Raw genomic sequence first — 23858 nt, forward strand, 5'->3', positions numbered from 1 at the left:
CTGTGCTATTCATCACCACTGATTCCTTATCTCCCCAGCTAGAACATAAGCACCAGGAGAAAGAAGACATCATGCCATGATGTCTGGCATGCAGGTAAGTAAGTGTGGGACAGATCATCTCACAGATGGGGCCATGTTACAGATGAGAAAACAGGTCATGGGTGTGACCCAGGCCTGTTTGACACCCAAAATAGTGGACTTAATTATGGCAATGCCTAGCTTCCCAGATGCCCCAAGGCCCCTCCACCCTGCTTCCCACCCAGCAGATGGGGTTACACTTACGTTGGCTCCAACAGGGCCCAGGGGGCCTTTGTCACCCTTTAAACCAATAGGTCCCTGAGGGAGGAGATAATTCAGTCAAGAGATACCCAAGGGTGTGCCCAGGTCCTATCTTCCTCCTGGGGGCTCACAGTTCCCCCTTCTTCCTGGGCATTGAGAGTCAGGGGTCTATCTCCTCCAGGTCCCTCCTGCTGTCATTCCTTTACTTTCACGGTTGTCCCCACCCAGGATGCCAACACCATGTCCCTTCCCAGAGCCCCCCCCCCTCCTTCTCTGCTTCACAGCCCAGACAGGTACATTGCTCCAAAGGATACTCACTGGGTCCCCAGGGGCTCCTTGGGGGCCAGGGAATCCCCTGGGTCCAGGTGGTCCTTCCTTTCCAAGGGGTCCCGGTGGTCCCAGGTCCCCCTGTAGGAGTGCAGAGGAGGAAGGTCAGGCTCCAGAGAAGGGGTGTTTCCTCCTAGTCTGTGAATCTGGGCCCCCTCCCCCATGGGGCTGATTCTGAGCCTCGGGGTAGCATGGGGTCATTGAGGAACCTTTAGGGCCACTCAGCTGAGATTTCCGAGGGGTCAGGGTCTCACCTTGACACCCTCTCTGCCTTCCAGGCCTGGAAGACCTTGTTCACCAGGAGGTCCAGGAGGGCCTGGGGGGCCCCTCTCACCCAGAGGTCCTGCTTCTCCTGTCTTTCCCTGAAGAGGAAGGAAGCTTATCTTGAATGGAGGTGGCCCTTTTGGCGGGGGGGGGGGGGGGGGGGGGCGCTATCTGAGATGCGCTTCCCTCCAAATATCTCCCAACTGGTGCAAAACTGGGAAGACCTGTGGGGTCCACTCTGACCTGAGGACCCACAACGCCAGCTGGTCCAGGTGGGCCTGTCTGACCTTGGAAGCCCTGGGGAGAAAAATTAAAAAGGGTGTCACACGAGAGGAAGAACTAGAGAGCCTAATGGGGTCAGGGGTCAGAAGTCAAGAGGCCACTCACCAATTCTCCTCTCTGTCCAGGGTGCCCAGGACGCCCGTCTTTCCCCTGGGGGCCCTGGGGGACAAGGTGGGAGAGAGATGAGGCATGACTAAGAAATCTCCCCACTCCCTGGCTTCCCTCCAGGCCACCCCAAATCAGGGTGCACTCACTTACAGGGGGACCCTTCGGCCCAGGAAATCCAGGAGGGCCTTGCAGACCTCCAAGGCCCTGAAATGGGACCAGAAACCATGGCTTCATCGCTCCTGCCTGGCCGCCTGAGCCCCACATAAGGACAAGCGTACTGAGCACTTTCTGCACCCCGGGCGTGGGGCCAGACACATGACACACAGTCAGTCATTTCCTGTGTCACTGCAGCCCTCTGTGGCAGGGACTGTGGTTATTCCCATCACATAAAGGGGGAAAACGAGGCCCAGAGAGGTTGAGTGACTTGCCCAAGCTTACACAGCAGGCAAGTGGCAGAGCTGGGACTTGAACTCACTCACAGCTCCTGACTTTAGAGGCTGTGTTCCTTCTACCACATCATAATGCCTCCCTACCTCCTGGGTTTGTCTCCCATCCAGAAACACACACACTCACCTTTTCTCCAGGGATCCCAGCGGCCCCATCCTGGCCCACATCGCCCTAAGACACAGTGGATAAGATTCAGGCTGCAGGACAAACCCAACTGGGAGGGCTTCCGGAAGGCCCTGGGGAGCCTGGGCCGGGGCAGGGGGGCTTCATGGGGGCCTGATCACCCACCCAGCCCGTACCTTGGGGCCTGGTTGCCCAGTGGCACCTGGCTGCCCCCTCTCTCCACGGGAGCCCTGAGTAGAAAAGAAGCAAAGATTAGAAGTGAGAGGGTAGGAGAAGCTAGGAGATGAGCCCGAGTCCTCTGGCCCCCTCCCTCTGTGATGCCTCTTTGCCCTACCAGGGACACCTACGTAACCCAAACCCTCTGCCCTCCCCACGCACGACCTCCCCCCTGCCTCTCCTCCTGCAGCCCCTCCTTCCAGCCCTGCTCCCCCCCTCCAGTCCCGGCAGAATGGGGGAACCATCTTCTTACTGGTGGTCCCCGCTCTCCTTCCAGGCCTGGCTGCCCCGCCTTCCCCTGGAAAATAAGTCAGATGAGGGGGAAGCAGAAGAAAGTTCTGATGCAAAGATCTGACACACACAAACGCATCCAGACGCAGACCCAGAAAGATGTCTGCTGCACATTTATTCACAAGCTTTCCCCTCTCTCTCTCTCTCTCTCTCACACACACACACACACACACACACCGTGCAAAGATCACAGACACCCCATTACACCTATGATTGCACCTACAGGGTCCAAACACAAGTGTGTTTGCCCACACGGATGCCCACTTACGCACACTGCAGGCTACAGCAGCACACATTGGGTGACCCGCAGCCTCAGGCCCACACCCGGAGCTCCACATGCAGTCTGTCCCTTGCACGCATGCACACTCAACGCAAACACACACACGCATGGACTCACAGGAGGACACGGTCCTCATAAGCACAGCAGTGCACAGACTTGTGTGTGTATACACCGCGTCCACTGACCCGGCGACAGTGCAGCACGCACAAGCACACACTCCTGGACACAGACACACACGCACCTGTGTGCCTATCCGCACCCTTCCACACACACGTTTACATCCACAGTCACACACTGCACGCAGGCCCGTGTCCTTGCTTACCACAGGCCCACAGGGGGCAGCACCCAGACCCCACCCAATCTATACTGAGAGGCACGTGCACACTTGCACGCACAGGCACACGTGCACGCACAGGCACACATGTAGGAATGCCAGCTGGGGACACCTACATGGGCTCTGTGCTGTGTCTGGGGGTATGTGCGCAGACAAGTGTTTCCAGGCTTAGACACAGCCACCCAGGGGCCTCCCCACTGTCCTGCAGAGCCGTACATGTCATTCTCCCAGCCAAGCTCCACCCTCTCCCCAACCTCTGGATCATGACTCACCCGCTTCCCTTTTTCTCCTAATGGTCCCGGGGGCCCGGGAAAGCCAGTAGATCCCTGAATTCAGAGAATCAGAGAGAAAAGATAGGGGTGAGAAGTGGGTGGTGAGTAAAGTTGACCCCTCACCCTTCAGCCACTCCATCCTTTCCAGAAGCTTCTTTGGTCCCTCCAGCCCCATCCTCCTCCAAGGCAGCCGTCTGTCCTCTTCCCCCTCCCTCAGCCCTTGCTCACTCCAGTCCAGCCACACTGGCCCCTCAACGCTACTCAGGCACACTGTTCACTCCTGCCTCAGGGCCTTTGCACTGGCTGCTTCCTTTGCCTAAACTGCTCTTCTCTCAGGTCCCCACAGAGGCAGCTATTCCTCATCCTTTGGGTCTCACTTAGATGTCAACTCCTTAGAGAAGTCTTCTGCCACCATCCTGACCACCACATCCTCCAAGTCACTCTCCGTCTATCACATTGTCCTATTTTGTTTTCCCAAAATATTTATCTTGAAATGACCTAGTTCATTTGCTTACTTATTCATTGTCTGTTTTCTCTGCTAGGACATGGTGCTCTGGTCTTATTCCCTTATTCCCCTCAACCTGGTATACAGTTGGAGGTTACTTGATATTTGCTAACTACCTAACTCCAGTCCATGCTGTCCTGCCTATCTTGGAGGCAACCTCCCTTCACCCAGGGGAAGACATCACCGGCTCAGCTATCCCCTCCCACCCCTCACCATGTTTTGAATCCCAGACCTACCACTAGACTAGCTGTGTGACCCTGGACAAGTGGCTTACTCTCTCTGAGCATCAGTTTCCTTATTTGTAGCCTGGGAATACCAACAATACCCCCCTCACAAGCTTTTGGTGAGGATTAAATAGGATAATGTATAGAAGGTATTTTATACAGTGTGTCACACATAGTAAGTGCTTATGACTTGTTAGCTGTCATTATTCATTCTGATAATTACTGACTGCTATGGACCAAATGTTTGTGTCCCCTCAGATTCATATGTTGAAGAATGGTATTTGGAGGTAGGACCTTTGGGAGGTAAGTAGGTCATAATGGTGGAGCCTTCACAAAGGGGATCAATGCCTTTATAAGACAGGGAGACTAGATCTCTCTCCTTCCTGTCCCTGTCTCTCTCTCCCTCCCTGTCTTCTCTCTCTCTGTCCCCCCTCCCCCGCACCCCGCCATGTGAGGACACAGAGAGAAGACAGATGTCTGCAAACCAGAGAGTCCTTACCAGAATCCAACCATGCTAGCACTCTGATCTCAGACTTCCAGCATCCAAAACAGTGAGAAATAAATTTCTGTTGTCTAGGCCACCCTGTCTAAAGTGTTTTTGTTATAACAGCTAAGACACAAACCTCAACTTAACCAACACACCATGTTTTCTGTCGTGTATTGCTTGCTGCCCAAAACACATGGACTAGTCTTGGCTAAGAGGCTTTGCTCTAACTCCCGTGAGCTCCTGCTCCAATCGACTGCGTTCTATTCTTAGGTATGGTGCCTTGAGTTTATTCCCAAATCTGTTTATGTCAGTTGCCCTCGCTATTGGAGTCATGTGATTTAATGAAAGTTTACAACAACTGATGGAATGCAGAAAGGAAAAGAAAGACGTCTACCAAACCTTAGTTAAATGGAAAAGACTCAATAAAAAGGGAAGTCACTAAAAAAAGTCACGTCAAATGAAGCATGCACAAGATAACTGCCAGATGGAGATGACAAAAGTGTGGGACTCTGGAAGGATTCTGCACTCCAATTTCTTCCCAAGTGTCTAAGTTTCTGTTCCACTTATATAAACCCAAACTATAAATCTTCAGTGATGTAATGTGGGTGTGGTTTAGGCAGAAAGACATATCTAATCAGCAGCTTCATCCACCAAAAAATTGGCAAATAAATGTACATTTTTATATAAGTACATTTTATTGTAAGTTATAATTCAAGATATGTAAGATATGCATTTTTTGTGATTCTCCTCCTTACTTGGCTTGATCTGAACCACCTCAATCACACCAAATAAGAAGGATCCTATAGTTTTATTATCAAAATTATCCATGTTATTATAATCAAATTGATGAGATAAAGACTACTGGTATCTCCACTTTACAACAAAGCAAGAGAGCTCACGAGACTTGTCCAAGGTTACTTAGCAGGTAAGGAGTGGGTATTTGAACCCAAGTCTGATACCAAAGCTCACATCTTATGCTGTTTCTTAGTGACCAGGGGGTGGACAGCTCACTCCCCTAGACCACAACCTGGACTTCCAGATGTTAATCAATCTCTGAATGCTGACTTTGCCCACCCCCAACCCCTTAGCTTCTTACCTTAGGGCCTGGACGTCCTGGGTAACCTGGGAGACCTGGCACCCCAAGCTTGCCCTGCAGAGAAATTATGGGACAGACATCAGAAATTACAACCTGAAGAACAGAAAAGAAAGGGCAGGATGACTGGGGCATGATGACGGGGGCAACAGGGTGAGATTCAGGGAAACACGAGTTTAAGTCTTGGCTTTTGCCTGCTAGGGGTATGTCTCTGGGCAACTCGTTCTATTTTATTCTGTCCCAAATCTCAGTTTCCTTGTCTGTAAAATGGGGATAAAAATGCCTGCTGCCTGTGGTGGTTATGGGGATAAAAATCAGATACTGTGTGTGAGATTGCTCCATAATGCTGAGTTAAGGAATTAGAGATGCTAAGTGTGGTAGCAGCCTCCTGAGGTTGGAGATTAAAGAGCCAAGGGCAGAAGGCAAAGGGCCAGGGAACATCTTGGCTGCAGGATGGGAAGTTGTAGAGTTGACTGGAGAGGGTGACCAAGGTCCATTCACCTTCTCCCCAGCTGAGCCTGGGGGACCCTCCTTGCCAGCCAGCCCCTCCTGCCCCTTCAGCCCTTCCGGACCATCCTCTCCCCGGGGACCGGGGGGGCCGGGGAGCCCCTGGAATAGAAAGGAGGTATCAGACCCTGTGTCACTCCTGTTCCCTCCAGCTCCCTGTCTTAGCCCCGGCGCCCTCCCCTCCCCCACTGCCTTCCCCAAGCGCCCCAGAACCACTAGATCCCTCATCTGGAAGTTATCTTACCCGATCTCCTTTAAGCCCCCCATCGCCCTTGAAGCCAGGGAAGCCATCCTCTCCCTGCGTGGGAGAGAGTGCAGAGGTCAGAGGTCAGGGCTTCTGGGAAGGGATACAAAGTCCCATTACTAGGGTTCCCCCTAACCAGGAACCTCCGCCCTTCTCACCTTCTCTCCTTTCTCCCCCTGGTGGCCCCGGTTGCCAGAGGTGCCCTGAAAAATAAAAAAGATCTCAAGTCCCTCCCCTGCTTAAGGAGAGCCCTCTGAATCAGTCCCCTGCCTCGAAACAGTCAGGACAGTCCCAAAAGGATACTGAACAAGAGTGGAAGGGGACAGCCTTAGAGGAAATGACCTTTCTCCAAAGCCTGCTAGAGTGGTGTGCAAGAGGCTGCCTCCCCACCCCTCTTCCCACTGGCAGCCTCCCAGGGTCATCTGTGTGGGGGTGTGCAGGGAAGGCCAAATTTCCGAGTAATTGATTCCAATCTCCCGGGGACACTGTGTCCACAGTTCCTTCTGGCAGGAGAAAGTGGATGAACATTCCAGGCCCCAGTCTCATTCTAAAGGCAAAGGAATGTTCCCCATTGTGCTGGCTACAATGCGACTCTGTGCCTGGCAACAAGGCGAGTCTGTGCTTAGCTACAGCAAGGCTGCTCAGTCCAAGCCCAGGTGCCCAAACCCTGCGCTTGGTTGCAATGAAAAGTGCACTTGGCTACAATGTGACTGAGCCCAGAGACGATAATGAAATTGCATTTGGATACAACATAACTGTGTTTTGAGAATCGCACAACTGTCTCCAGCCACAGAGAGACACAATGTAACTGAGCTCAATGACTATAATGAAGTTGTACTTAAATACAACATAACTGTTTTGACAATAGCATGACTATCTCCAGCCACAAGGGGATTCACTTGACCACAATGTAACCAAGCGAGGGCTACCATGATTCTCTGACCCTGGATACAATGCTACAATGTAACAGGACTCAGTTACAACATAGGCTTCAACTATATAACTATGCCTGGTTACAACGTAACTCTGAGTTTGGCCACCCCCAGGACTCAGTGGCCAACCACAAGATAGCCACCTCCTTGGTTATAGTATAACTGAGCTTGCCCGCAATGCAAAATGTGACGAGCTGCCTCTTGGATACCACCAAACTCTGTTCTTAGACCACAGGTACCATTCTTGGCTACAATGTAACTGGACTCATATTAGATGTGAATTCCAATGTCCCTGCCCTTGGTCAACAGTATAGCTCTTGGCTTATCCCAGCATTTCTGTGCTTAAGGATCACAGGGCTCTGGGTTTGGGTGAAAACCCAACTGTCTGCTTCACCATGGTGTGCTGACCTGGACTGTGTTTACAATGAAATGGGTCCAGCCTCTGATGGGCCTAACCATTCTCAACTACAGGCGACAATTACACTGCAATACTTCCCTTTGGCTGATCAGCTCCAAGTAACGCACACACGTCTACATATTGTCACTCAGATTGAAACCCCATTCCCACCACACCTCTCCTGGCAGACTGATACCTCTCACCACACATGCACACGTTTCTCACAAATCTGGTTCCCCAGATCCAATGCCAAAGACTCATCCTATTTGAAGGCTCCAAGCATCACGTACCTTCACACCCCGAGGTCCAGGATAGCCCGGAGGTCCTGCTGACCCTTGTGGACCCTGAGACGGAGATCAGATCAGTGCCATCCTGTTCTTCCCCCTCCGTGTTCCCAGTGCCCTCATCTCTCTCTTCATGAACCCTGACTATCAACCCTCATCCCCAACCCAGTCTCTCTGCAGGCCACTCACCTGGGCCCCCTTCTCCCCCGTGGGGCCCTCATGGCCTGGGTGACCCTGGGGAAAGAAGTTGTCAGAGACTGAGATTTGCCATCCAAATTCCCAAGCCTCCCACTTCTCCTTCCTCCTTCTGCCGGCACCCAGCTCTCACCGGAGGGCCATCAGATCCTGGAATGCCTGGAATTCCTGGGTTTCCAGGGGGACCCTGAAAGAAGATGAACAGTAGGCAGAGACGGAGGGTCTCAGAGTCTAGTATCCCACCAGGAACAGCCTTACTTAGACAAGCAGCTACTCAAGGTCACAGGACAAGCATATCCCACAGGCTAGGAAATCTTTCCCTATTTCTGCCCAGACTTGCTGTGTGACCCTGGGCAAGCCCCCTTCCCTCTCTGAGCCTCAGAAATCCTCCATCTCTGGGAGATTTGAGACAAGGGAGTGTGTGGGACAACTCCCCAGCCACATTCTTTTCTTCAGAAGTGCCTTGTCTTCATCTGAAGAGAGGTGGGCCCAGGCAGGCATGAGGTGACCCCCTATGTTCTACAAATAGTGGATAGGTCTGGAAGTGGGCACTGTGACTCAACTAAGCCAATCAGATTTCCTTCCGAAATTCTGAGGTAAGCAACAACTCACTTTGTAGAAACTATGATCAGATGAATTTGGGTAAAGAAACTATAAGGTCAAGAGGAGCTGGGGACTGAAATTGTGATTAAAGCAGCACAAAATCATGTAGAAATGGAACTTGGGGGTGAGGACAGACTAGGATATGTGCAGAAAGAAGCCTATCTGCTGGGGAGATGGAACAGATGTGCCCAGGAATAAAGATGTCACCACAGGGCCCCAGAGAAAGGGCTTTCCTGGACCATGGGTCCTGCTAATATTTCCGATGACTGGCACCTGTGGGTTCCCCTACATCCTGAGAATATCCCCTTATGTGATCTAGCTTCGGAGGATTTCGGTTTCTCCCAACCAACCCTTCCCCAACAATGATATTTTTTAAACTCTGGGCTTATTTAAGGAATGTTGCAATTTACTATTACCCAGGGCTAATAAAAGGGTCCTGGTGGGAAGCTTTTCCTGCAGACAGAGTTGAAGGAAGAAGACAGGAGAGGGTGGTGGTACGTGGGGCTGTCACTCACCTTCTCCCCAGGAGTGCCAATGGGTCCCTGAGGGCCAGGGATTCCCTGGGGACATAAAAAAGAAGGTGAAGGTGGGGCGTCCGGGTGGCTCAGTTGGTTAGGCGACCAACTCTTGACTTTGGTTCAGGTCATGATCTCAGGGTTATGGGATTGAGTCCTGCATCAGGCTCCATGCTACTTAAGATTGTCTCTCTCTCTCTCTCTCTCCCTCTCTGCCCCTCCCCTGCTTGCTCTCTCTCTTTAAGGAAAGGGATGGAGAAAGGCATGAGAAATGGGTAGTGAGCTGGGAAGTGGAAAGGCTGGGAGTGGTCTATGACCTTGGCTGACTACTGCCACCCCCCCAGTTATTGAAAATGATAGCTCAAACCTGGGACCCGGGATTTCCCTGCTGTCCTGGAGGGCCTGGTTCTCCTGGAGGACCCTGGGGAGAAAGGGGAGGTGCTGTGAAGCTGGAAGGGATCACGGTGTTGAAGTGTCAGCGAAGTTGAAATGGGGGTCATGGGAGTGGACAGGGACGTGGATGGATGATCAGAGGGTCAGGGCACCAGAAAGCGTTAGGGGTCAGAAGGCAGAACACGTACCACATTTCCTTTGGCCCCTGGAGCACCATCAATTCCAACTACACCCTGGGGGAGGAGAGGGTGTGAGACCCGGGCAGAGACCACACAGGAGCCTGAGTCTGAGACACCGAGAGGCACAGGTGGAAAGATGAGGGGGCAGAGAAACCAGGTAACGGAAATGGACACGCAGAGGGGACAGAGGTGAGAAAAGGACAAGTAGGGATGTGGACAGATAGTGACATTCTCACCGGACGTCCCAGGGGACCAGGGGAGCCTCTAGGGCCGATCAGTCCTCGGGGGCCCTGCAAGGAGGTAGGAGCATTATTCCAGCATCGCTGTTCTGAGGCCCCATGAATTGTGACTCCCTCCCCTGTTCCAGGTAAATGGTCCAGAGGTCCCTGATACTCACTGGCTCCCCAGCCTGGCCAGTGGGCCCCGGAGGTCCTTCTGCTCCCTGTGGGAAAGCGTTCATCACTTGGTGAGGGGGGAGAAGAAACACGCAGGAAACCACCTTCCCTCATCTGGACAGACTCTTCCAGGGGATCCCAGAGTCAGAGCTTGAGGCAGTAACCAACAGACTGAGCACACGTGATTCAGTCCAGGCCCCTGACCCCAATCCTGGGCCTGCAATCCTGAGTCTCACCTACTAATTCTGGTATGAGCCCCCAGCTCTCAGTCTATCTTTTGGAGCCCCACCGAGGTTCCTGACCCTCCAGCACAGACTCTCGCCTCTCATCCTGTCCCCTGAATACTCTATTCCTCTCTAACCCTCATTCTGGCTTTCTAGCTTCTAGACCATTCTCTCTCTTCCAAACTTACCTTCTCACCATCCTCTCCTGGGGGGCCAGGTTGCCCCACATGGCCAAAGTCACCCTGGAGTTGGGAACAGAGGGGAGTTCAGAGTGGAAATGTGGGGATAGAGACCAGCCCCCAAGGAAAGGAAATGAGTCACAAGGGATGAGGGCTCACACAGGGATGGAGGCTCTGATGCTGGGGGTGGAGAGGGTGCTATGAATATCAGGAGGCTTGATGTGGGGGAGAGGCCTCACACACTCACCCTTTGGCCCTTCTCTCCAGGCAGTCCTGGCAGGCCATCAAAACCCCGATCACCCTGCACAAAGAGACACCACCTGAGCCCTGAATCCTTGACCTAACAGTCCCTCCAAGTCCCAATCCTGACCCTATCACCTACCTTAGGTCCTGTGTCCCCTGGGAGGCCCCGAGCCCCATCTGCTCCAGAGCGGCCCTATCAGGGAGGTGACAGCATCAAGATACCTATTACTATTTGTTGAGTACTTTTCTCATGCAGAATCCTGGGGGATTCTCTGTGTACCAGTTTAATCTCCCAAATACATCTGAAACCTCTCCGTTATTCTTTATCTCCAGGCCCTTTGTTCTAGTCCATGTCACCACCATCACAAAAATCAAAATCCTCAGTCTCCATTAAACGTCCAGCTTGTGTTCCTCATTGCATTTAGAACTGTCCGGAATTATCTTGTTCATCATCTCCCTCAGTGCACCAGTCTTTTCTTCTGCACGTGCTGTTCCCTCTACTTAGAATACCATTCCTCTCCTGTTTACCCGGTTATACCTCAAATCTCAGCTCAAGCATCATTCCATCTAGAAAGTCCTCCTTGACTCTGTGACCTAGCCAGATACTTTTGTGCGACTCTCAGTAGAGCTGCCATTCTCTGTCCTCAGTGCTCTTATTCCACCAATGACACCAGCAGACCCTGGGGGCATGGAGCCAAGGCTCATGGTGCATGTTGAGGGATGGATGAGAGATGACCTAAAGACCTACAACTTACTTACCATCTTTCCTTCCCGGCCAGGGGGCCCAAGAGGTCCCTGAAGGCCTCGGGGACCCTAAAAGAGAAAAAAAAAGGAGGAAGAAAAAGGAGAATAAGAAGGAGGAAGGACTTATTTTAAATCATTCTCTAGGGAGAGCAGTAATTGCAAAGGTATCCTCAGCCCCTTTGTCATTGTCCTCAAATAGCACTTTATCCTGTGGCTCTGGGAGAAGACCCTTCCCATCCAATCCCGTCCCCATCCCCACCAGTCTCACCTGTGGCCCCATTTCTCCCATCTCTCCTTTCTGACCCGGATACCCAGGAAGACCCTTGGAGGAAAGAGAGATGAGGTAATGGAGTTGGAGGGAGGTTCCCCCCTCCACTGAGGTATCGCCCCTCCTCCATACAGACTCCTTACTCACCACAGGGCCTGGGCGCCCAGTGAGCCCTACTGGGCCAGGGGGACCTTTCATAGACAGCTGGAAAGATGGAGGGGAACAGAACTTCAGGTCTCCCAAAAATCCCAACACCCTCCCAAAAGGCATCTTCAGGAGACAAATATCCACTGCCACCTGACTAGCCTTCATTATCTCCCACCTCTGTCTCTCTCTCAATGTCCTCCCATTACCCCCTGTTGGTTCTTGATTATCCTCTACTTACCTGAGCCTGTTGCAGTACTGCCTGAGCCTGGGCTTGCTGGAAGGAGACTGGGGGTCCTTTGAGGGAGCTGCTTGCAAACTGGAACTAGGGGGCAGCTACTCATGAGAGGAGTCCAAGGAGAGGCCCCCTCCTGGGTCAGGACTGAACCCCCAAGGATATGCCACCCTATCTCCCTCTTACCGGCATCATGATTACAGTGCCTGGTAGACCCCGGATCCCATCGATGCCAGGGACTCCTGGAAGGCCAGCAGGACCCTGAGAGAGGCAAAGACATAGAGGGGGATGGACACAGAGAGATAGACAGAGACAGAGATGAGAGAGATAGAGAGGGAGAGGGGAGAGAGACACAGAAAGATGGAGGCAGGGAGAGTGAGAAAGAGAGTAGGCAAAAGAAAGACAGAAAGAGGGAGGGAGAGTCATAAAAAGTGGCAGAAATGGAAAGACAGAGAAGACAGAGGTAGAGAGATGGAGAGAAAAAGGCAGGGAAAGACAGACAGAGAGAAGAAAGAAAGATGGGGAGGTAGAGGAATGGCAGCAGGTGAAAGAGAGAGAGACAGAGACAGAGGGAGAAAGACAGAAATTAAAGACACTCAGGGACAGAGACAGATGGAAGAGAAAACCAGGTGAAGGCCCCCAGAGAAAGAAGACAGGTGACAATTCACAGATGGGGAGAGAGATGAGCAGGTAAGGTCAATGCCAGCTTCAGCATGATGTCCTCAGTCCCTGCCTCTCAGATCCATGTTCAGACATACAAGTTCCCAACTTCCGCTTCACAGCCTGAAACCTCACACCCCCAGAAGGATATAACCCAGAGGGAGTTTCTTACCGGTAGGCCAGGGTCTCCAGGGAATCCTGGGGGGCCAGGAGGGCCTGAGGGGCCAACCACCCCCTGTTGGGGACAGAGGAACAGAAGTCATAAGACGTGCAAAGCTTGAGCCAAGACAACTTCTAACCCACCACTGACCCTGACCCCATACAGATCTCCTTACCCATCACTGAGCCATCCCTGGCCCCTCAATACCATACTGACCCACATCAACCCTCCCACCTTACATCCCCACCCCCATTTTGACTCATCCTATGAGCTGCAAACCATATCTAATGATATGACAACGTTATACCCCAACCCTCCACCAGGGGTTCAAACACCCCAACTAGAAGAGAAAGGAAGAGAGGGAATGCAACCATGACTCACTCGGGGTCCTGGGGCTCCTGGAGGTCCCTCAAACTGCTGTCCCTGAGGGAGAAATGAGTGTGACCCCCATCCTAGCCCACACTCCTCCACCTCCTCCTAGCCCCAAGCCCCTCACCTGTTCAATCACTGCTGGTTCTCCTTTTGCTCCCTTCTCTCCAGCACCCTGGGACAGGGGAACGAAGAGAAAAGAGATGTGAGTCCTGGCCACGGTCAAGGAGGAGAGTGTGGACTTTGGAGCGTGCTGTAAGGTCCTAATCCTGGAGCTGCCTCTCACTAGTTGAGTGATAGGGAGCAACTTATTCAACTCCTATGGCCTCACCTGCAGAGGTGAATGATAATTGTATATAATTGTATATAATATCCCATGGGAAGAAGAATAAATTAAAACAATGGTTAGTACAAAACAAGCACTCAGGGTAAGTTGGCTATGATTATTCCCCTCCTCCCTTGTCCAACACCAAGGCTAGAACTTGGGCCCCTTCCCTGTATGCACTATTTTCCTAAGCAATCTTATCCAATCCCTTGGCTAAAGGCAGCACCACTCTGCTGTTGATTTCCAAGTCTTTATCGCCAGCCTAGACCATGTCCCTTGAACTCCAGAATCTTCTAACCAGTCACCCACTTGACATCTCCATTTGGATGCCCAGCAGGGGTTGCCAATTAAGCACATACAAAATGAGATCCTTGAGACTTTCCACCTGCTCTTCCTTTAGGCTTCCCCATTTTCCTCAAAGGCGTCACCATGCATCTACCAAGACATCTTTGCATCTTTCTCCATGTCCAGTAGCAAGAGCAAAATGGAGCATGGTCCAAATCGGTCCACTTCTCTCTATCCCCACTGCCACCACCCTCATCCAGGTCACCAGGCTGTTGTTGCACAGACCACTGGTTTCCCTGCTGCCCCTCTGGCTCCCCCTACAGTCCAAATGCTGTTCAGCAGCCAGACGGAGCTTTTAAAGCTTCAAATCAAGACCATGCTCCATTTCAAGTGGCTTCTCACCATGCTTGGACTAAAAGCCAAACGCACCATCCTACCCACAGAGCCATCCATTAGCACAGTTCCTGTCACATTAGCATCCTGCTAATATTTGTCAACTACAGTGGGGTAGTGGGAAGGCATTCTAGGCAAGATCAAAAGAAGGCAAAAGAAAATGTGGTATGTGGCTCCAGGCAGAAGTCCCTGCCACCCCGCACCCCCCCCCCCTATAATCCAAACCCTCATACTCACAGGAAAGATCTGAAATTGAGTCTGTGATGGCAGTTCTGCTGCCCAGAAGTCAGGGCCCATGGTGGGGCCACTTCCTTCTTTGTCCTCGTTGGCTAACTTAGTCTCCAGGGTCCTTAGTTCGGTTCCATTGTCAGGGTCCAGGCCTGCCTGAGGACATTGGGACAGACCAAAGTTTGCTCCTGGCCTCCACATTGTCTGCCACCACCATTGCTCCAGGACTTTCCCTTCCAGCCCCAGCCACTTTCCACTGACCTCTAGCATGGTGACATTGCGGCCAATGGTCACAGTAGTGGTGATGACCAAAGGTGTAGGAGTCGGAGTCGGAGGCAGAGTTGAAGCTGGCGTCTCTGTTTTGGGGATGTCGGTGGAGGTCTGCAACAGGGACAGGAGTATCGGGTCTGGGTCATTCCAATAAAGACAAAAAGAGAAGACAGGCTCTGCCCCCCAGGAGTGCCTAGTCTGGGGAGGGGAACAAAGGAGGATTCCCAAAAAACACCAGGGGAGTGTAAGGTAGGGAGCTCGCCAGTGGATGCAAACGTGTGCTGGCTAGACCAGAACAGCCAGCAGGGGGAGGCCTCTTGCATGGAAGAGGAGAAAGTCTGGGCCAGGTCTGGGAGACCTGGAAGGCAGAGCGGGGCTGGGGCCAGAGCCCAGGGATCAGAGTCAAGGTCCAGAACTCAGGGCCAGACTTCTGGAAGCCTATCCTATGTGTCTTCTCCCAAGGCAGAGCTCAGCGGTCAGCCAGGCAGGCCACAATCAGAAAGACTTGGACAGCTGCAGAGGAATTTGGTCAAGGGCACAAAGAGGGTTGGTAGAGGCCCAGGTGAGGGGCTGGGGCTGAGGGGTTCTTTTTCTGGGCCTGGTGATCACTTCTTTCTCTCCACTGATCCTGAGAACAGATGTAGTGCAACCAATGACTCTCCACCAACCAGGGACCTCAGCCAATGGCCTGCACCAAGGATGCCTACCCAGTGACCCACCAGCTAATGATCCCCTATTAATGGCCTCCAATTATTCCTACAACCAGTGACCCATTAGTAACTCCAGTAACCCCAATTAATGATCCCCATCAATAACCCCTGACTAATGATCCCCACTAAGGGACTTAACCAATGACCCCTCCAACTAATAACTCATATCACTGGCCTCACAGCAGTTATTCCCATAACCAGTGACAAATCAGTTGTCCCCTAGTCAATGACTCCAACTAGTTATTCTTCCATCCAGTGACCTCCCCAACCAATGACCCTAACCCATGACCTCCTCTGCAATAAGCACTAGCTAGTGGTCCCTCAACTAATAAGCCCTACCAGTGACCCTTAATCAATTATTCCCCTAACCAGTGATCCTCCAACAATGAATAACCATGAGTGAGCCCAATTATTGCTCCCCAACCAATGACCCCCAAACAGTAATTTCACTAACCAATGACCCATCAATGACTTCCCAACTAATAACCCATCAGGGACTCCCAAACCAATTATCTTATCCATGACCCCTTGAAAGTCATTCCTTCAACTGGTGATTCCAGTTGGTGACCCCGATGCCTTTTAATCAGTGGTCCCCCACTGATGACCTACCTTCCCAACTGATGATCCCCAGCAATGACCTCCCACCATTAACCCAGTAACAGCAACAGTGGTCTCTATCAATGACTTCCAACATGATCTCCACCTAGGAACCTCCCAAACATCGACCTCAATCAATATCTCCCTATAGTGACCCCCAACTAGCAATCTCTCAGGAAAGCCAAATAATACCCCCCAAGTAGACTCCTCCAATGAATAACCCTCACCAATGACCCCAACGAGTCAACCCCAAACAATGACACTCTAATGAACCATTATTCACCCCAGCTAATGGCTGTCCTTAACAGTATCCCTCATCAAGTGCCCCCTAATAATAAGGTAGTCATCTGGGTATGCCCCCTTCCTCTAGCCCCTAAAACTGGATGTTGGGGGGCAGAGATGGGAAAACTCTTAAGACAGTTCCAGCCCCCCTCCACACATATACACACAGTTATCAGTCAGCTGAGAGAGGTCAAAGGTCAGGGATTGGAAACCAAAGGCAGAAAGCTTGGATGAGGCACCAGCAATCAGTGGGAATCAGAGACCAGAGGTCAGACAAAGAGCAGAGGTGAGTGGCCGCAGATCCCTTACCTGGTTCTCCAGGGAGCCAGGAGGTGGGCTTGGCGTCAAAGTTTCCTTGTTCTTCTTCTTCCTTCCCTTCCCTTTACGACCTCGCCCTTTTTTCCTCCCTTTTCCCTTCCCCTTTCGTCGAGGGGGAGGAGTTTCTGGCTCACTCTGGGGGACCTGGGAAGAGGACCCCCATCAGGTCCAGAGCCCCTCAATGGAGGCCCCATTGCTCAGTCATCTGGACCATGCTGGCACATGGCCCAGTGGTCCTATGTTTTGAAACCAGGGCTCACTCAGCCCTGTGACCTAAGGTCAGTCATGATCTGGGCTAGGAATCACTCAGTTATGTGACCTAGATCAAGGTCACTCATGCCTAGGATCTTTTTGAGGGCAGGAGTCACTCCGTCCCATGGATAGGGGTCAGTATTCACTCATTCCTGAGACCTGGAGCCAGGGATTAATCAGCCTGTGACCTCAGGACAAGTCCTTCACTCACCCCTGTTGTTATAGGGTCCAGGTTGTCACAGCCAGGAAGGTATCGTTCACAGGCCTGGAAGGCAGCCTGAGGATCTGGGCTTATCAGCAACTCCTGAATATCTCCCTGGGGAGAGGATGGGGGTCAGGGAAGGGAGCCACAGGCTGACTCTGACACCCCATCCCATGCACCAAGACTCCCTCTACCCAAAGCACCCTGAGTATAAGGAGGGGGTGGCCCCACCACAGCCCCAGCAATCCCTCTGCCCCTCAAAATTCAGAGGAGGAAGATTCTGTCATGGTCACACCAGATCACAACCACACAAACCATACCCCACAACACCTGTCCTATCAGAGGCACATTTATTCCTTTGCTCTCAGGCACATGGTCACGCCTAATCTGTGCCAGGTGCCCTTCCGGGCTTTGGGGATAAGGAGGGGAACAAGAGGGATGTGGTCCCTGGCCCATGGAGGGGACACATCTCACAACCACACACAGTACAGCCACCACACCAAAAATACATCTGCCACCAGCCACACAATGCCAGGCCTTGCCAGCACCCAACATCACAACTGCCTGCACACAGTCACACACCATCATAACAACCGGTGTGGTCCTGCGTCACCAGCTTATTCTCCCACAAGTCAAGCGTGTGCCATCATGCACGACTGTTCTGTGGCTCTACTCTCACACACCACGGAGATGCACAGTGATGCATGCCGCTCCCTCTTCTCAGCTTCCTGGCACAAAGGTGAAGCTGGACATCTCCCTTTTCCTATCTCTTCTCCCTATTCAGGCTCCCATCCTCTGCCTCAGTTTCCCCTATCACCGAACCCCTACCTCAAAAGTCTCCTCCCCGAGGTCCTGGGTCCCCAACACAGTGAGTCCAGCTGTGCTGATGAATCGAGGCCCCTGGCCCAACGTGGGGGACTGAGGCTCACAGTCAGCCACCAGAGTCACCATGCTGCCATCCACACTGACTGCCACACGGTGCCACCTGCAAGGGGACAGTCTCAGTGGGGGGTGCTTCTCACCCCACTTCTCTCTGGACCCCAACTTTCCCTGTACTCACCTGCCGTCCATGAGATTGACTTGCTGGGGGAAGGGGCTGAAGGAGTCACCTAGGAGGCCCAGAGCTGGCCCCAGAGCCAGGCCCAGCTGCCGAGTACCATTCTCATCATAAATGGATAGAAGGACAGATTGGTTGGCTGGCTGGCCCCGCAGAGTGATCAGCACAGAAAAGTTCTCAGGAAAGTGCCCGTCTGAAAGGGCAGAGGGAATGGGGCAGCTTAGATGGCCTATCAGGGACCCATGCTCCCAGAACGACCCTCTCCAAGCCCTCCTGCACTGACTCACCTGGAAAGAGCTCCCATGTGGGGATGCCAAGTGTGCTGGCCTTGCCAACCCTGAATGCCCGGTCACCCTCTGGGACCCGCTGGGGGCAGAGGCCAGGCCCCTCAAGGACCCCAGCCTGGCCCCCTCGCACACCCAGGGCCTTCAGCACATCCACAGGGCCTGCTGTAGAGAGAAGCCAAGGTGAAGGCAGTTAAGACAAACCCAGGACTCCAAGTGAGTAGCTCAGATTTAGGGAATTTGGCCTCCCGCTGTGTTTGTGGGTCAGGGAGAAGGAGCAGGCCTGGGACCTGCACCCACCTCACCACCCCACAGCTGTTCCAGCTTCATCAGCCTGTTGACTCCTGTTTTTTATTCCCCCCGCTTGGTCTTCTGGTGAGGGAAAAAAAAAAAAGAAAAAAGAAAAAGAAAAGCTGACCTACTTCTGGGATGAATCAAGGCTTCCTGGCCTGAGCCCCAGAGCCAGACTGTCCCCTTCTCTGCACTCCCCCGCACCAACTCCCTGGGGCTGCTTCCCCAGCCTGAAGCCCCCTGCCAGGGGAAACCCACTTGGAGAGGAGGGGCTCGTTGTGTGTCTTTTTCCTCCACCTCCACCCTCTGACCTCCTCCTTCAACCACCACTTCCTCTGAACTCCTCCTCCCCGACCATCATCACTCATGATCTGCTCCCTTTCACCACTACCTCTCCTGAATTCTTCCTTCTGACCTCCTTCTTGATCACCATCACCCATGACCTCCTCCCTCTGCCTATACCAGTCTCCTCCATCTGACCCGTGACCTCCCCATTTTATCACCCTCTCTGACCTCCTCCTTATGACTACCTCTCTCTAATAACCTCCTGACCTCCTCCCTCTGACCCTATCCCTCTTATCCCAGGAAAGGAAGGAACTGGTCTGGCCCAACCAGATCCGAATCCAGGCCATCCTACCAGCCCCACCCCGCACAGCAGGCCAGTGCTAAGTGGAACCACATGGCTTGGGCAGGAGAGGGTGGGGGCTTCCCCTGGGCCCAAAGCCCCTGCCTGCTCTCCCCTCCCCCCAGCAGACTGTCCCACTGACCCCCTGACCCAGCCTCTTGGCAGGAGCTGGTTCTGTCAAATCTGCCCATGACCTCACCCTGGGGGCGGTTCTGCTGACCTCACCACTGGGAGTCAGGGTGGGGGGCCAGACTTGGGGGAGATAGGGTTGTGGATGAGGGACCCCCATCCCTCAGCTCCTCCTGGGTCAGACCCTCCTGGGTCAGACCCTTCATTCTCCAGACCTTACAGACCCTTATTCCAGCCTCAGCTCACTCTTGCCCCCAACCTCTTGTTCTTTCTTTCTTCTCTCCCCCTCCCTGTCCTCTCTCTCTGTCCCACTTTCTGTGCTGGTCTTTCCAGGTCCCTCTCGGCATCCAACTCTGAATCAGTGTCTCTCTCTCTCTCTCTCTCTTACTTCCTAGCTCTCTCTCTTTCTCTCTCTGTCTATTGGTATTTCATAGATATATATCTGTGTGGATTACTCTCCCCAGCCCTCTCTCACTCTCTCTCCATCCACGCCCCCCAATTCTGCTGCCACCACCAGCCCCCGCTCTAATTGCCTGTTCTCTGGCTGAGCTGTCATTAAGAGGTATTTGGGTTACAGTCCCCTGGGACTAAGATCTGGGCTCCCAGGCTCTGTCAACCACAAGGGTCACTCCCCCATGGAATGATCATCCCAGCTGCACCCCCCCCAGGCTGGGGCCCAGTGGAGGGCTGAGATCTATGACCCCATACAGTGTGGCTCTCCTCTCACCCAGACCCCTGTCTCTATGCTGTGGGAAGGGGTGTCCTGTTGACCAGCTGCTCATTCACATTGAAAAAGTCCTTCCCAGCACCTAACCCAAATGTCTCCTGCTCCAATCCTGCATCTCCTCTGTAATGACCTTTCAGAAACTGACTGCCCTTTCTTTTCGTGGCTGGCTTTGTGACAAGGAGACACACAAGAGGCATTGAGTCCTGCCTGCAGGGCCAGAGGGTGGGGGTCTGTCAGGGACCCAGCCTGACCTTCCCCCACACTCTCCCCTGTGCTGATCAGGGCCCCAGGGAGACGTTGGTTGGGGTCTAGGATATGAAGGGAGGCAGGCAAGGACTAGGCTGTGACATGGCTGGGATCTCCTCAGAAAGGTAGGAGAGCACAGGTGTGAGTGTGTGTGCCATTGTATACATGCATGAGATTGTGCAAGCGTGTGCGTAACTCCATAGAGACCAGGGAATGGCTGAGCATGTGATTTGTGGATGTGTCAGTGTGCGCCAAGTATCTGGCCTCCGATGGAGACTGGGTGCAGTTGTCTGGTGTGTGGCTGGACGTCCATTGAGTTGTGGTCCTGGCAGTGCGCAGGTGATGCAGGTGAGTCTGTGACTGTAATAGATCAGACTCGAGATGGGGGAATGTGGTTATACGTGGGAGTATGGCCAAGTCGGGGAGTAGGTGACTGGGTGTGAACGCTGACCGGGTTGCGTGGATACCAGTGGAAGCACGTGCCAGAGCTGCAAGGCGTAGGAGGGTGACAAAGGCTGTGACCCTGTGGCGGGTGGCTGCTGGGGTTGCCCGGGGCGTGGGCACCGGTGTTTAACATTCCTGGTGTCCCAGAAGGTTATATTCTGAATGGATGCCTGAGATTGCACGACTGTGTGGATGTGTGAGCATGGGAATGGGACATGCGCCAATTTGGGATGATCCACGTGAGCAGGCACCTCCCTGGACTCCAGAGAAAGTGAGAAAGTATAGGACGGGGTGTGTGTGTGCGTGTGTGTGTGTGTGTGTGTGTGTGTGTGTGTGTTGGAGGGCTGAGTTCACATTAGGGAGGGATTTCCAGAAGGGCCTAGCCCAGGCTCTCTGAAACCAGGGATGCCACTTGAGGGACCCCGACCTTCCCAACCCCTGGGCGCCCCCAACCCCGAACCCTGCGGGCGGAGCGCGGCGTCCAGCCAGAAGCGCGCAGCTGGGCGTGCGTCAGCGCTGACTCACTCGTCCGGCGGCCCCCGGGACCCCTTGAGGCCCCTGAGAAATTCCTCAGGAAAAACACCCGGGGCTGGCTCAGCGGGGGGGAGCAACTTCCACTTCCGCCCCCGCCCGCGCTCCGCCCCGCCCCGCCCCGCGCCCCGCCCCGCCTCGCCCCTCACCGCGGCCCTCCCGAGGCCCTGTCCATGGTGCTGATCCCGGCTCTGGGGAGCGCGGGGTGGGGGGAGGGGAGAGAAGTGGGAGCAGAGAAGGTGGGGGCGCGCCAATTGGAGGCAGAGTAGGGAGAGGAAGAATAGGATGAAGCCATTAGGGCAAAGGAAACTCTGAATTCCCGATTAGCCCACTCCCATACTCGTCCCCACTCACCATCACCCTCAGAATCATCCACTCAAGTCCTCCTGGGCCATTACTTACACCCCCAAACACAACCGAACTCCTCATTGGGTCACCCAAAGACAATCACACGCGTAACACACGATTACTCTCTAAGTTAGCCCCACACAGACACACCCACAACACAATCACACACTTGGCCATCGCACATATTCATACAATAATCGTCAACTCCCACACCCAATTTCCCACACCCAATTTCACTTCAAATGGCCTCACACACATTGCTACACACACACCTATAAATTGCATTCATTCCAACGCATCCACCAGTAAAACTCGGTCACACGTTTCCCGCCTCCCCTCAGCTGTCACACCCACAAATCGCCCAGAGTCTGATACGCGCGCCGAAACACAGCACCCCCGCCACGCGCAACACTCACGCCCGCCTCTCACTCCCCCCATTCCTGACTCCACCCCATCTTTTGGGACCTCGCTAGATCCTGCACTCCAGATCCGATTCCTATCTCCTCCTTTCCGGCTCACCGGCCTGTGTCCGGAGCAGAAGCTGCAGCGAGGCCAGAAGCAGACAGAGGCTGGCCCGCGGCTGGCCCAGGCCTCGGCGACTCCCCATCCCGGCGGGGCCCACACGCAAGGCGGGGACCGGCCGGGGCGTCCACGGGGCGCGGCGACTCCTAAGGCTCCGGGCACTCACTAGCCGCGGCCCGCTGCACTCGGGCTCGGCAGGAGACTGCAGGAGACCCCGCCCTGGCCTCGCCCTGCGCTCCAGCGCCCGGCCGGGCGGGGCTCGCTGGAGGAGGGGGGTGGCTGACAGCTGGTGGGGGAGTTGGGAAAGTTTGTGTGGAGTGCTGATTGGCCGGCTAGGGCTGGAGCCCTGGGCCGGGAGCCGGGCCCTTCTTGCCCCACCCCACAGTGGAGGAAAAGGGTCACTCCCACCCAGCCTTAGAATTCGGGGTCCCAGACTTACCCCAAACCCTTTCCTCCTAACAGGCTCCCTCAAAAGAGATCTTAGCCTCATTCAAACCTTCAGCCTCATCCAGGCCCTAGAATTAAGGCCTTATACAGCTTTATTCCAAATCTTTTCTGTCTCACCCAGGCCCCCAGATGGGGTCCCAGCCTGATGCCAAATTTTCACCGACTTGCTTTACCCCAGTGGCTTAGCCGCACAATGGGAGGTACCAGCTTCATCCCAGGCCTTCCCTTCGTCTCTAAATAAAAAATCCTCATCCCACCTCCAACGTCACACCCGATTACAAGATGGTGTTCCCAGCCTTACCCCAAACCCTCATTTCTCCTCCCAAATTCCAGAATTGGATGTCCTGGCCTCACCCCCAAACGTTTGACCCAGATTCCAAGCACAGTTTTCAATTTCCCCCAAACCCATTTCCATCCCTAGCCCTGATTCAGGTCCCCACATGGATGCCCCAGCCCCAATTCCAAATCTTCACATACGCCCCCATTAAACGGGAGTCTACCCCCATCTTCTGACATATCTATGCCCATTCTCCTCTTTGAAAGGAACCTTCTGGAACCACACTCTTTGTCCTTCAAAACAGGGCACTGCCTGAGGGAGAGGTGGATACCTGCCATTCCTGGGGTGAGGTAGAGCTGCCCCTCACCCTACTGGGACCCCCCACTGTGAAGCTCGCTCCCCCCAGGGGGTCACATGGAGCTGTGTGTGCAATTGAACCGAACGAGTGCAGACTTGTGGGATCTGAGGGAGCTTCTGCAGGGAGGAACCTAAGGGGCGTATCCTGGGCCCTGAACTGCCCTGCCCTGGTGAAGAGGGAGAAGCCGGCAATGTCTCCCTCCCAGCCTCTGGCTCCACGGACAAAGAGTGTCTGTGTCCCTGGAGAGGAGGGGCGGGGCCCCATCTGGCCTGAGGGTGAAATGGGGGCTGTGGGGTGGGGAGAAGAGA

At 53.7% G+C, this 23858-nt stretch overlaps 1 protein-coding gene across 2 annotated transcripts in view; it reads right to left on the bottom strand.

Annotated features, from left to right (window-relative positions):
• COL5A3 (collagen type V alpha 3 chain) overlaps positions 1–22713 on the bottom strand; it is a 36289-nt gene extending 13576 nt beyond the window's left edge. The window contains exons 1-41 of one of the 2 annotated variants that reach the window (XM_057311512.1): positions 22466–22713; positions 18609–18767; positions 18325–18514; positions 18093–18249; positions 17274–17378; positions 16802–16954; positions 14895–15014; positions 14643–14789; positions 13530–13577; positions 13415–13456; positions 13046–13108; positions 12400–12474; positions 12220–12303; positions 11982–12038; positions 11835–11888; positions 11582–11635; positions 10962–11015; positions 10827–10880; positions 10589–10642; positions 10179–10223; positions 10018–10071; positions 9791–9835; positions 9577–9630; positions 9210–9254; positions 8225–8278; positions 8086–8130; positions 7903–7956; positions 6442–6486; positions 6284–6337; positions 6034–6141; positions 5536–5589; positions 3224–3277; positions 2300–2344; positions 2007–2060; positions 1834–1878; positions 1411–1464; positions 1258–1311; positions 1114–1167; positions 861–968; positions 598–687; positions 283–336 (exon numbers count right to left, since the gene is read on the bottom strand). In XM_057311512.1, the coding sequence (XP_057167495.1) occupies positions 283–336; positions 598–687; positions 861–968; positions 1114–1167; positions 1258–1311; positions 1411–1464; positions 1834–1878; positions 2007–2060; positions 2300–2344; positions 3224–3277; positions 5536–5589; positions 6034–6141; positions 6284–6337; positions 6442–6486; positions 7903–7956; positions 8086–8130; positions 8225–8278; positions 9210–9254; positions 9577–9630; positions 9791–9835; positions 10018–10071; positions 10179–10223; positions 10589–10642; positions 10827–10880; positions 10962–11015; positions 11582–11635; positions 11835–11888; positions 11982–12038; positions 12220–12303; positions 12400–12474; positions 13046–13108; positions 13415–13456; positions 13530–13577; positions 14643–14789; positions 14895–15014; positions 16802–16954; positions 17274–17378; positions 18093–18249; positions 18325–18514; positions 18609–18767; positions 22466–22553 (3027 nt within the window). In that variant the 5' untranslated portion in view covers positions 22554–22713. Of the gene's footprint in view, positions 1–282; positions 337–597; positions 688–860; positions 969–1113; positions 1168–1257; positions 1312–1410; positions 1465–1833; positions 1879–2006; positions 2061–2299; positions 2345–3223; positions 3278–5535; positions 5590–6033; positions 6142–6283; positions 6338–6441; positions 6487–7902; positions 7957–8085; positions 8131–8224; positions 8279–9209; positions 9255–9576; positions 9631–9790; positions 9836–10017; positions 10072–10178; positions 10224–10588; positions 10643–10826; positions 10881–10961; positions 11016–11581; positions 11636–11834; positions 11889–11981; positions 12039–12219; positions 12304–12399; positions 12475–13045; positions 13109–13414; positions 13457–13529; positions 13578–14642; positions 14790–14894; positions 15015–16801; positions 16955–17273; positions 17379–18092; positions 18250–18324; positions 18515–18608; positions 18771–22465 lie in introns of both variants that reach the window. The other variant, XM_026480811.4, reaches the window with a different exon arrangement.
• Positions 22714–23858: the final 1145 nt, after the last annotated feature.

The sequence above is a fragment of the Ursus arctos genome, unplaced genomic scaffold, assembly GCF_023065955.2.
Source record: "Ursus arctos isolate Adak ecotype North America unplaced genomic scaffold, UrsArc2.0 scaffold_14, whole genome shotgun sequence".
Classification (NCBI taxonomy): Eukaryota; Metazoa; Chordata; class Mammalia; order Carnivora; family Ursidae; genus Ursus; species Ursus arctos.